At 48.6% G+C, this 12,470-nt stretch overlaps 1 protein-coding gene across 1 annotated transcript in view; it reads left to right on the forward strand.

The window, feature by feature from the left end:
- Positions 1-448: 448 nt before the first annotated feature.
- Positions 449-12,470, forward strand: part of CCNJL (cyclin J like) — a gene marked incomplete at its 5' end in the record, with an annotated part of 55,738 nt that continues 43,716 nt past the window's right edge. Inside the window, 5 exon segments of the mRNA XM_080805065.1 lie at positions 449-559; positions 561-639; positions 642-682; positions 685-707; positions 1,104-1,218. Coding sequence (XP_080661191.1) covers positions 449-559; positions 561-639; positions 642-682; positions 685-707; positions 1,104-1,218 — 369 coding nt within the window.

Consider the following 12,470-nt stretch of genomic DNA (forward strand, 5'->3'; position numbering starts at 1 on the left):
TCCTCCTTTAGAATTAAGGACTCGTGGATAACCAAGAGTGGCTTTTCTCGAGCTTTCGTGGGAACTGTCCGTTTGGAAATCTACCTCCCGATGGCAGGACAAGTTTAAAACAAACAAACAAACAAACAAAAAACAAACAGAAAGAAAGAAAAAACAGGTGAAACCTACGTAAGACTGGCTACAGCGGAGCACGCGGGAGACCGAACTTTCTGGGGGCATCCTGCCCGCGCGTTTCACGCGTGGTGCGCGCAGGTGGCGCTGCGGTCCCTGCGCTCCGCGTGCAAGCCCACGAGGCGCCCGGGAGGCCACCCAGAGACTCCGCGAAGGTGAGAGGAAGCTTTCCACCCAGGCGGGGGAGGAGGGCGGGCAGGAAGCGGAGCCAGCCCTGGCGAAAGAAAAGACTCCAATTCCCAGCCCCCCGCCCCGCGGGGGTGCGGGCCGGCGGCGCATGCGCGACGCCCGGCCCCCAATTCCCCCAGCGAGGGAGGGAGGCCCCCGTCGGCGGGGAGGCTGCGAGCCGCGGCGGGACCTGAGCGCACACAGGGGCGCGGCGGCGGAGGGGGCGAGCGGGGCTGCGGAAGCGGCAGCGGAGAGCGTGGAGCGCCCCGCTCGTCCGCCCTGACGCGTGCAGGCACCCGAGGGCACCGCCGGCTCGGCCCTGATAGGGGCCTGGCGCCCGCAGCACCCCCACGGCCGAAGAGGGATGCGTGAGTTTCGCCCCGGCTCTAGGGCAGGATGTGGGAGCAGGACAAAGGCTGGGCGGCGGGGGTGGAGTGGGGGACGGCGAGCCGGTGGCCGCTGCCGGAGCCCCAGCCTCGGGCGACCTACCGGAGCCGACAACTTTCTCTGCAACTTTTGCTAAAAGGAAGATAAAAATTCTGCAAGTTGTTGCACAGCTCCAAGTCGCTCCGGCTCCCGCGAGCAGAGCGTAAAGGGGCACCGTACCCTCGCCGGGACCGGAGGCGACCACCAGCTCCGCCGAGCGGGGCAGGAATGGGTGCCCGTTCGGGCCCCAGCCGGGGACGAGCGAGGGTAGGGGTGCCGGGGATCGGAGCCGGGGAGGGGGGCGTGCTGCGGCTGCTCGAGTTGCCGTGTCCACGCAGGGTGCGCCCTGAGGGCCCGGTAGCGTCGGATCGCTGCGCTGCAAACCCGATGATGGATGAGCCGTGGTGGGAAGGGCGCGTCGCCTCGGACGTCCACTGCACCCTGCGCGAGAAGGTCAGTTCCTCCCCGCCGCGGTCGTGGGGCTGGGCATTTAATGGGGTCTCGATTCGAGGTCCGCACGTCGTCCCGCGTAGGTACTCAAACTCCCGGTGCCTTGCCTTCGTCCTGCCCTTCCCCTTCTCCCGGAGTGTCTGGGGGGAGACATTCGAGATTGGGAGAGCTTTAACTGGTCTTACTTATTAGGAACCCAGACGGCTCAACGGAGGTAGTCACTAAACTCCTTAAAGCTGCGTTTCGCATAGTATTGACAGCTGAGGTAATTTTAAACAGTACGTTTTAAAAAAATGATTGTGTATTTATTTTAATGTGAAATTTTTAAATGCATATCTAGCAAGTTCTGCATAGGGTAGATGCTGCTGATTCCCAATGATTGTAACGATGTAGCAGTTTAAGATAGAAACAGTTGTGACTCGATGTAAAGAAATGATAGGTAAATGAAAGTGCACGGTATATATAGTTATGACCCCCCTCAAAAAAAAAAATCTCTGGGATGGGACTGAATAAAATTGAAGACACACTAGTCTAAATGAGAAGTTGCAAAACTGGGAGGATGTGGGGACAAAACAAACACTCCCCTCCCCCTGCCAGTTTGCCTCTGGGGGCAGCTGAAATGTGATCCCTACACTCACTCCCCTCACCTTAAAGGGAGAAGTGCTGATGGGCACGGAGAAGGTAGAACTTCCAAGGTTGGTGGCTTGGCCTGTGTGTCTTGCCTCCTGTTTCTGGGCTGAGACTGGGAAGGGTGGTTTGGGAAACAGGTGTGAAATAGAGGAGTGTATTGGTTTTTTTCCTTTCCTTTTTTTTTTTTTAAGATTTTATTTATTTATTTGACAGAGAGAGAGAGTGCGCACATGAGCAGGGGGGCGAGGGAAAGGCAGACTCACCAGTGAACAGGGAACCTGATGTGGGGCTCCATCCTAGGACCCTGAGGTCATGACCTGAGCCACGCAGGTGCCCTTTGTGTATTGGGTTTCTAGGGCTGCTGTGACAAGGGAACTTAAAACAACAGAAATGTGTTCTCTCACAATTCTGGAGTCTAGAAATCCAAAATCAAGGTGTTGGCAGGGCCGTCCTAATCCATGGAGTTCCTTGGCTTGCAGATGCGTCATTCCAGTGAGTTGGTTGTCACAGGGCGTTCTGTCTATGTGTCTGTCTGTTTTCTCTACTTATAAGAACACCACTCATTGGAATAGGGTCTACTTTAATCCAGTAAGACCTCATCTTAATTAATTATGTCTGAAAAGACCCTCTTTCCAAATAAGACCACCTACAGAGATTGTAGGTGGACATGAATTTGGGAACATGGGTAGATACTATTCAGCCCAACATAGGGAGGGAGAGGTCTTCTTTGTGGGGTACCTGGGTCCCTACACAGGTCCCACAACCAGTGCATTTGTATCCATTGTCTGTGGAGTTCTACTTAAAAAGTCACCAGCTGTTGGGGCGCCTGGGTGGCTCAGTGGGGTAAGCCTCTGCCTTCGGCTCAGGTCATGATCTCAGGGTCCTGGGATCGAGCCCCACCTCGAGTTCTCTGCTCAGCAGGGAGCCTGCTTCCCCCTCTCTCTCTGCCTGCTGCCTGCCTCTCTGCCTGGTTGTGATCTCTCTGTCAAATAAATAAATAAATAAAATCTTTTAAAAAAAAAGTCACCAGCTGTTAAGGGTTTTTTCCCCTCAAGGGGGGAGTGGCTGTTTTCCATTATTATTATTAATTTTTTTTCCTGTACCTATTAATCTACCTCTGTCTGACATTGGTTCCCCAGGCTGTAGTTTTTTTCTGCTTCCTTTGGTCCTCTTCTGGGAGAGCAGAATGGCCAGGGTACAGCCCATTCTGGTCATCTGGAGAAGGAATCTAGGTCTTGGTGGTCAGGTAGAAAGCAGGGATAGCTGTTGGTGTACCAGGCAGTCTAGTCTTGGTTCTTTCCCAGAGCTGGTGGCTAAGTGAAGTAGTGAAAACTGCCATGGAAACCGGGCTTCCTTGTTTCTCATAGGCTTGAGTGTAGTCAGTTCTGCTCAGATCTTGGGAGCAATGACTGTCCCTGATTTGTCCCTTTGATGCAGGAAGGCTTTCTGCGAACAGCATAAACTGAACTAGCTCAGTTACCTGAGAATCCCCCATCTTTTATACGAGCCTTCCAGCTGCTCAGAGGAGCAGGGGCAGACAGTCCCCTGTTAATTGTGCCTCAGCCACACCTCGGTGCTGTGGTAATTTCTTACGGGCTACCCACCTCAGGGAGGACACGTATGTCCAGATTTTACAGGTTAGAAATAGAAACCTCACCCAGGGTTTGATGCCCGGGGTCTTTTAAGGGCAAATCCCATGTTCCTTTGGCTACAGTGTCCTACCTCCCCAATATATTAACTATTTTTCTCCTTTATTTCTTCTCTCTGTTCAAAGAAACAGACGCCTCTTGAGACAATTTGGCTTTATGGAGAGTTTGCAGAGAAAAGTGAGGACTAGGGGGAGCTCACCAGCCTCACCTTTCTTAAGGAATGAGGACTTTAAATTTTCCCCAGAGTAATTTTTTGGTAGGCATCTATCCCAGTAATACATTTCTAACGCTGTAGGACAACTTTGCAAGTGTCTGGCACTTAGTCGACCCTCGTTTGTCATATGTTGCCAGGTGAACACAGAGCACGTTTCCTTGTGTGCTGTTGAATTGTCAGTCATTGAACCAGGAGTGGTTCTGCTCCTTGACTGATGTAGGAAGCAAGGCTGGATCACAGAGATAATGGGAGCCCCACTTTGTCAGATGTGCAATTCCAGAATAAAATGTACAATGTACAGTGTACAATGTGCGATTCCACATTGTACTATTGTGTGCGAAATGTGACACTGTGGAAATGAACTGTGATGTTGGATGCGAACTAGTTCCCATGGTCAGACTCTGAGCCACTTGTTTAACTTCTCAAAACTTGGAACCTGGCCGCCATTGTCCATTCTCCCCATTACCACCGGAACTTAGATCGTGTCGGTTCCCTGCTTAAAGACCTCCAGTGTCATCCCATTGCACTCACAGTGACCTCTGCCTGTAGTACCTGACACAGTTGGGCCCTGGCCCGCTCTCCGACCTTGCCTCCCACTCCTTCCCATACTGACCACCCTTCTATTCCTTGAATGAGTCAAGCTTATTCGGCGTTTCCGGGCCTTTGCACTGGCTGTCCCCTGTACCTGAAGTCTGTATTCCTCTTTTACTGTTCTCGTGTCTCTCCATCAGATCATCCTGTTTTCTTTCCTTTATAGTATTTGCCAGTATCTGGATTTATTTTCTGTTGATTATCTTCTCCCCTACACTAGAGTGTATGTTCTGCAGGAATTGGCCTGTGTCTGTCTTGTTCAGTGCCAGGTGTCAGTATCCAGAATAGCGTCTCCCTGATCTGAGCAGAGTGGCAACAAGAATGAATCTCCTTGGGGATTTTTTTTTTTTAAGATTTTATTTATTTATCTGTCAGAGAGACAGGCAGAGCGAGAGAGGGAACACAAGCAGGGGGAGTGAGAGAGGGAGAAACAAGCTTCCCGCGGAGCAAGCAGCCTGCTGTGGGGCTCGATCCCAGGACGCTGGGACCATGACCTGAGCTGAAGGCAGACGCTTAACGACTAAGCCACCCAGGTGCCCCTCCTTTGGGATATTTTATAGGAATGTTAGGAGTGAATGAGGACCTGAGAACTTGGGAGATATGTCACATGACAGGCATTGTGCCTTTCCATTTAATGATTGTTAAATGTGAAGCTGAATGTGAAACGGACCGTCACTTTCACATAGTGTGTGGTCAGAGTAAGGCTTGGGGTTTGTGACCACCCTCGGAAGGCTTCACAAGTGTGACAGGTAATCCTTATTAAGGAAAGGCATCATTATCCCATTGGGCTTTTGGGTGGCAGGGGGTTGAGGCTGGGAAAACCATCAATTTGCCAAAAGTCACGTCCTTGGGACCCAGCAGCTAGACACCATCAGCAAAATCTAAGCAGTTAGCCTAAAGCATCCTGACCGTGTGGGGGAGAATGGAACCCTCCTCCCGCCCACATCCCTCTGGAGAAATGTCTCTCTCTCCAGCTACTTTATTCCCATGCTCAGCCTTAAATTGCTCCCTTCATCATTCTTCCTGGCCCTATTGCTTCTGCTGGAACCGACCTAGAACCCCTTTCTCCAGCTACTTCCTGCTGGGGGTCGGGCTGCCAGCCGGTACAGGGGTGGGGGTGGCGGTGGTGGTCAGGTTTCTTTCTTGTAACACCTGTGCCCTTGAACTTCAGTGAGCACAAGGCGGGGAACAGATCCTCACCAGGCCAGTGGTGACAGTGAGGCTGTTGGTGATGTTTCCCTGTAACCAGGTGTATATCTCCATAAGTATTCAGATTAAAGCTGAGAGCCCATTAAAACCTGGGGTGCCTGGGTGGCTCAGTCAGTTAAGCATCTGCCTTTGGCTCAGGTCATGATCCCAGGGTCCTGGGATCGAGCCTCACATCGGGTTCCCTGCCCGGCACTCTCCCCTGCTTGTGGTTTCTTGCTCTTGCTCGCTCTCTCAAATAAAATATTAAAAAAACAAAAAACAAAAAAACCTGAGAGCTACCTTTTCTTTTTTTCCCCAAAAAGAGGAACCCACCTTAAATTTAAAATTTAAGACCCTCACCCTCTCAAAGGCATGTGGACAAGCCCTACCTGGCATGATCTCATAGCTTTATCTTCAGGACCCTGGGGAACCTGTGTGCCAGAGGCTCCCTCCATCCTGTTCACCTCCTGGGGTTGGGGTCATGTGATATCTTGGGGGTCTTCTTGGCCTGCCCCAGACCTGCAATCAGCCTACTTCCTGAAGCTTGCCTCATTGTATACTTAGAGAACTTTACCTGTCCGAGACACATTTCGTGAACCAGTAGACGGATAGAGGACATTTTTACTGATTTCTGACTGAGTTTATACAAAGCTCTTCCTACACACCATCAACAAAAATGATGTTTAGTGATGATAACATTGGCGGCTACTGTCTGTTGAGCACTCACTGTTTCCGGCGGTGTGCCGAGTGCGCTCTGCTCCCCAAGCATTGACCACTAGTGCTGGCATTGACCTTGTTTTACAGATGGGAAACTACCAGACTCAGAGGGTGTGAGTAATTGTTGAGAGCAAACAGATCATTGTATCAGAGCTTGTACATAAATTCATTTGCAAAATCATCCATTTTAACAAAGATTGCAAAATCATCCATTTTAACAAAGATGGCACGAGACCATCCAGGCTCTGCCGTCCATGGCACCGTAGGCTTTGGGTTTCAGTCGATGTGACAGTGACTCTCCACGTTGGGTTTTCTTTCAGCCGTGCTGAGAAGCTAGCAGTCCCGGGCTCTGGCCTTGCTCTGGGCCTTGGAAGGGCTGATTGCCCGGCCGGGGCCTTCCTTATTTGGTCCTGGCACCTCACCTGTGGGTGACGCTTCTCACCTTGAAGCGGTTTGGCTTCTGCTGTTGCGTGTCCCTGGGGTGGACATGATGGTGTTCTGACTTGTCAGGGCACGGGAGGGACGCCTCCAGGGCTTCTCTGACCTGAATTCTGACAGCTGGAGGTGGGAGAATCTCACCCCAGCTCCCCTGCCCCGGGTTAAAGCCACATCGTTATCTAGTGGCTTCTAAAGCTTCACATCCTTTAATGTATCTCTTCCAATGTCTGTGGTTTTATTTTTTTTTTTTTTCACTCACTCTTCTCCCTAAATTCCTTAAACTTCCCCACTGCAAGGCCGACGTTTGACTTTTCATAGAAAGTGTTGATCCAAGTCTCTGCTCCGCAGTTTGACTGGGTCACGCCCTCATTGGTTTTTCTATTCCCCTCCCCTCCTTTGGGGCTTCTGCACACCCAGGGGTGAGTTCTTCCCAAATCATGAGCCCGGACTGGATCTACCAATACGAAAATGCTCTTGACACTGGCCACAAGATGTGTCTGCCAGTTCCAGAAATGTGTCATTTAAGCCTGTCAGACCCCATTGGCTGGTTTTGATAAACCCTTAACCTACTGACAGGGCTGCCTATGCTTGTGGTCTTCAAGGGAGATCCTAAGCAGTTGGCCCTTAGGGCCCCTTCCTGGAGGGCGAGGTGAGGCTTTTAGTATAAGCAGACTTTCCTGAAGCACTGTTGACAAGGGTGATAGGGCTGGCGCTGCGCCGCCCCCCCCCCCCATTGTATAGAGGGGATGGAAGATGGATTGGGAAATGGCATGCTCAGTGGGCCCACAACACTCACCTGAGGCTTGGTCTCACTGCACCTTACCTGTGGAAGAAGCACATTATTTTGGAGCCTTCCTTTCGCCTGCCCGTCAGGATGGTGTGATCCCTGCCCCACCTGCCTCCCAGGTGTCCCAGAGAAAATACATGGATATGTGCGTACTCGGTCAGCCTTTGGGGCCTCTGGATTTTGGGGTGGGGCAGGGGTTGGCAGGTACCCCAGCTGACTGGGGAAGCCTGTGCCAAGTGAGGGAGGACGGTTAAGGCTTTGAGCTGGCCCTGTGCCTCTGCCCTTGACTTGTTCTTTGTCTTCCTAAACCACACACCCCCTTGGGTAAAGCGAGCGCAGCCAACGATTCTCTCGTGTATCTGAGCACCTGGCAGAGAGGTGACACTGTGGGTCTGCAGTTTTCTCTCTTTTTGTTTTTTTAAAGTTATTAAACTGTGTACACACACACACAAAGTGGGGTGGGGTTTTTTTGCTTGTTTGTTTAGGAGACTGCAAAAACAAATATAAGCAAGCAGAAGAAAGTCAAATTCCTCCTCCAGTCCCAGCACTTGGAAGTAATCTCTGTTGAAACTTTGGGTTAGGTTCTTCTCTTCCTTTGTGTGGATGTCATCATCGTACATTTTATTTTGTTTTCTGTGTTTTGTTTTTTTTAGTAAAAGCGGGAAAAAGCTTGTCTCTAAACACTCTGTTCATTTCAGAGTATATCATGCCCACATTTCTGTATCATTCTTCTGTACCCAATTCCTGGTTATTGGACACTAGCAAAAAAAGTAGAAACAAGTGATTGTGCTTATTTAGAATAAGTAATATGAGAACATGGTAACAAAAATTAAGCTACATAAAAGGGTAGATAGTGGGGTGCCTGGGTGGCTCAGTCATGTGTTGAGCGGCTGCCCTGGGCTCAGGTCACGATCCTGGGGTCCTGGGATTGACCTTCCTCCCTGCTCAGCAGGGGGTCTGCTTTCTCTCGCTCTCCTCTCCCCCTCCTCATGCTTTCTCTCTCTCTCTCTCTCACACACACACACACACACACTCCCTCTCTCAAATAAAATCTTGAAAAAAGAAAAGGGGGTAGATCCGTTGCCCTGATCTCCCTTTCTAAAAGGTACCACTGATCCCAGCTTCTTGTGAATCCTTCCAGAGTTATTCTCTGCATAAACAAGAACACGTGTGTGTGTGTGTGTGTTTTCTAACACAAGTGTAGTAAAATTTACACTTTCTTGTACCATTTGATTTTTTAATGTGTATTTTGTAATAATTCAAATATTATCTGTGAAATCAGTGAACAGAATCTCCATGATAAGGAGGGATTTTTTTTTCTGTCTTTTCTGCTCAGTTATATAGTAGATACTAATACATTTTTATTGAATAAATGGCTGGGATATTTCTTTTTGGTCATTTTTTATCTAAATATATATATTTTATCTTACAAAATGCCACTGTAGCGATGCCCGGGTGGCTCAGTCAATTTTAAACATCTGCCTTCGCTCAGGTCATGATCCCAGGGTCCTGGGATCAAGCCCTCCATCTGGCTCCCTGCTCAGAGGGGAGCCTGCTTCTCCCTCTGTCCCTCCCCCCTGCTCATGATTTCTCTCTCTCTCTTTCAAATAAATAAATAAAATCTTTAAAAATAAGCCTTTGTATATTACATTTCTAGAGCTTAATTTTTTCTTTCTTAACTGTATGCATTAAATAACTTTTTATGTCATTAAGTATTTTTCTACGATGTCATGCATCGTGTTTTATTGTGTGGATACACTGGGATTTGGTTGGCTCATCTCCTTCTTGGATATTTAGGTGGAGTTACTACTTTTGAGTTAAAACTGAGTTACAGTCTATAGTGAGATGTACAGATCTTAAGAGTGCGTTCGGTTTATAGTGCACGGTGAGTTTGGGTAAATGTATGCAGTCATGTAACTACCACCGTATTCAAGATACAGAACAGTGCCAGAGCACCTAGCTGGCTCAGTTGGTAGAGCATGTGGTTCTTGATCTCTGGGTCATGAGTTCGAGCCCCACATTGGCTATAAAGATGGTTTAAATAAATAAACTTGAAAAGAAAATCCTTAGAGGGGTGCCTGGGCGGCTCAGTGGGTTAAGCCTGTGCCTTCGGCTCAGGTCATGACCTCAGGGTTCTGGGATCGAGCCCCACATTGGGCTCTCTGCTCAGTGGAGAGCCTGCTTTCTCCTCTCTCTCCCTGCCTGCCTCTCTACCTACTTGTGATCTCTCTCTCTCTGTCAAATAAACAAATAAAATCTTTAAAAAAAATCCTTAAAAAAAAAAAAAAGATACAGAACATTACCAAAGATACAGAGCATTGCCATCAGCCTGGAATGCTCCGCTGTGCTCCTTCTCAGTCAGTCACTCTCCATCCTGCTCCCCAGTCCCAGGCAGTGGTCTGCTGTTTGTGGACGGTATTTGTCTTTCCTGGAGTTTCATGTAAATGTAGTTACCCGCATGGACTCTTTCCTGTCTGCCTTTTTCTGTTTTGCATAATATGTCTGAGATTCATCCCTGTTGTTGTGTCTGTTAGGAGTTTATTTTTTTCCTGCTGAGTAATACTCCATTTGTTTATGTATATAACACAAGTCTTTCATCCATTTCCCTCTTGTCCTTTGAGGCACTCCTAGTGTACCATTTGATTATAAATCGTACTGTGGTGGTGATCCTAGTCTGTCTGTGGGTATGGTCTTGGGAATAAATTCCTAAAATGAAATTGTTGGTGACAGGGTAAAATGTTAAGAACTTTGCACATCACCAGTTAATAAATTCCGGAAAGATTGTGTCTGTTTGCACTTCCACCAATGGTGTGAGAGAGTGCCTGCTTCCCAGCAGCTTTGCGAGACCTAGGTATTGGCTTTTATTTAAAAAAAAAAAAAAAAAAAAATCAGTGCCCTTTGGATAGGTCAGAGGGTGTCTCCTGGCTGTGTTTGAAAGGAATGGGAACCCAGGGTGGAAAAAGCTCTGGAGTCTGGAGGGGAGTGGGAAGGGAACTCTGAATAGATATTCCCAGGACCTGGGGAGCCCCGTCTGCAGCAGGGAACCAGCCTGGGACACGTGTCAGTCTGGGTGAGGGCTGTTGAGGTCATCTCCTACCTTGGCTGGAAAACTCCCCGTGCTGCTTCTTAGCCCCCTCCGTGTGTGGTGCCACTGACCCCCAAGGGGCACTTCCTTAGAAACTGAATCTTTCTTGAGGCCAAATTTGCCTTGCCCTGAGGATTGGTTCTCTTGGAGGTCACAGGAGCAGGCAGAGCCAGAGGCTGGGCATTCTTTGGGTTAGAGACATCCACACTTGTACCACGCACGAGCTACTCAGTCCAGAAATGATCATGCAGTGACTTGGGTGGGTGGGCTGAGGCAACAAGGATGGGAGGGGAAGGTCATTAAAAGAGAAGTATCGGGAACTAGATTCAGTGACAGTAAGGAAAAGTTGGAAAGAACCTAAATGCCCATCAGAAAGGAATTGCTTTTACTGTGATTTGTCTAATACACTAAAATATGGGGGACCCGTTAGATGTGACATTATGGAAGACAGCTTGGCACATAATGACTGCTGGTTTTTCTGATCGTTGTGAAAAACCCAGACAACTCAGAGCATGTCTGACTCTGGAGTGTCTCTCTGTTTTAATTTTTTATGATAGAGATTTTTAAAGATACACAAAAGTAGAGAACATAGTAAAATGAATCCCCATGTACCCTCCACCAAGCTTAGTACATGTTTCATCTGTTCCCCAGACAGCGTGTCACTTTACCCATAAATATCTAGTAACAGACATTTTTTTAATGTAGCAACCATGCCATTATCACACCTAACAAAATCAACGACAATTCACTGATAATCTATTGTTGCCCAGTCCATATTTACCTTCTCCACGGGTCTCAAAGATGGCTTTTATCATTGGTTTATTCAAAACATTATCCAGATAAGGTCCATGTATTACATTTCTTTAAAAAAAATTACTTTTGGGGTGCCGGGGTGGCTCAGTCTGTTGAGCGTTCGACTCTTGATTTTGGCTCAGGTCATGATCTTGGGGTCGTGGGATCAAGCCCTGCATTGGGCTCTGCATTCAGTGATGGATCTACTTGGGATTCCCTCTCCCTCTGCCCCCCACCAATAAACAAAGAACTTTTTTTTTTAATTACTCCTTACATTTTTTATTTGCTGATGGTCTCCCTGCCCACCCTCCCTGCCCAAGTCTCTTAAAAACTTTTTTTTTTCCTATAATGTTGACTTTTGGAGAAACCGGGTCATTTGTTCTGATAAATGTCCCCTACCTTTGATTTGGCCTATTACTTCCTCATGGTATCATTTAACTTGAGTCCACGGTTCACAGTTTGTTTCCTATACTTCCCTACTCTTGTGGGATTTTAGTATGCTGTAGCCTGCTTGCTGTCAAGCTGTCGGCTCAAACAGCACTTCCTCAGAGAAGCCTTCCCTGACTCCCAGACAAGGTTGGGCCTGGGCCCCTTGTCACGTTCTCAGACCACCCCATGTTTTTCCTTCAACGCTCAGCATGGTTTGTAATTACACAGTTCTTAAGGGGAATATTTGGTTTAGAACCGGCTTCCCCCCATAAAGGGCAGGCCCGTGAGGGCAGGCTGGGGCTGTGTCTCTTCTGCTGCACGTCACGGACGCTTATCTGGAGTCTGTGCCCTACAGCCTACACATTGCCTTCCTGGACTTTGCTGTTAAAACAGGGTTATGGGGTGGGTAGCATGGCTCCCAGTAACTCCATCCTGCTGGTAGAGAAGGGGCCTCTGAGAGCTTAAATGCTCAGCCAGGGTTTCCCTCTTAAGAGGGAGAACTGGGTCTTTAAAACCATGCGATCTGCTGTCCGGAGTCTGACTTAGGATGGCAGGAGAACGGCAGCCAGCCTTGAAGTCAGAGATGGTGTAACGTGAACTTCCCCTCAAGCGATGTGAGAATGTGGGGGTTAGTGGTCTAAAGCCCTTGGCTCTGAGTTGATATCTCTTGTTAGTCTCTCCTTTGGAGCTCACTTTCTGTTCTGAAATATCAGACTTACAGAAGAGTTGCCAGCG

The sequence above is a fragment of the Martes martes genome (genome assembly GCF_963455335.1).
Source record: "Martes martes genome assembly, chromosome: 5".
Lineage (NCBI taxonomy): Eukaryota > Metazoa > Chordata > Mammalia > Carnivora > Mustelidae > Martes > Martes martes.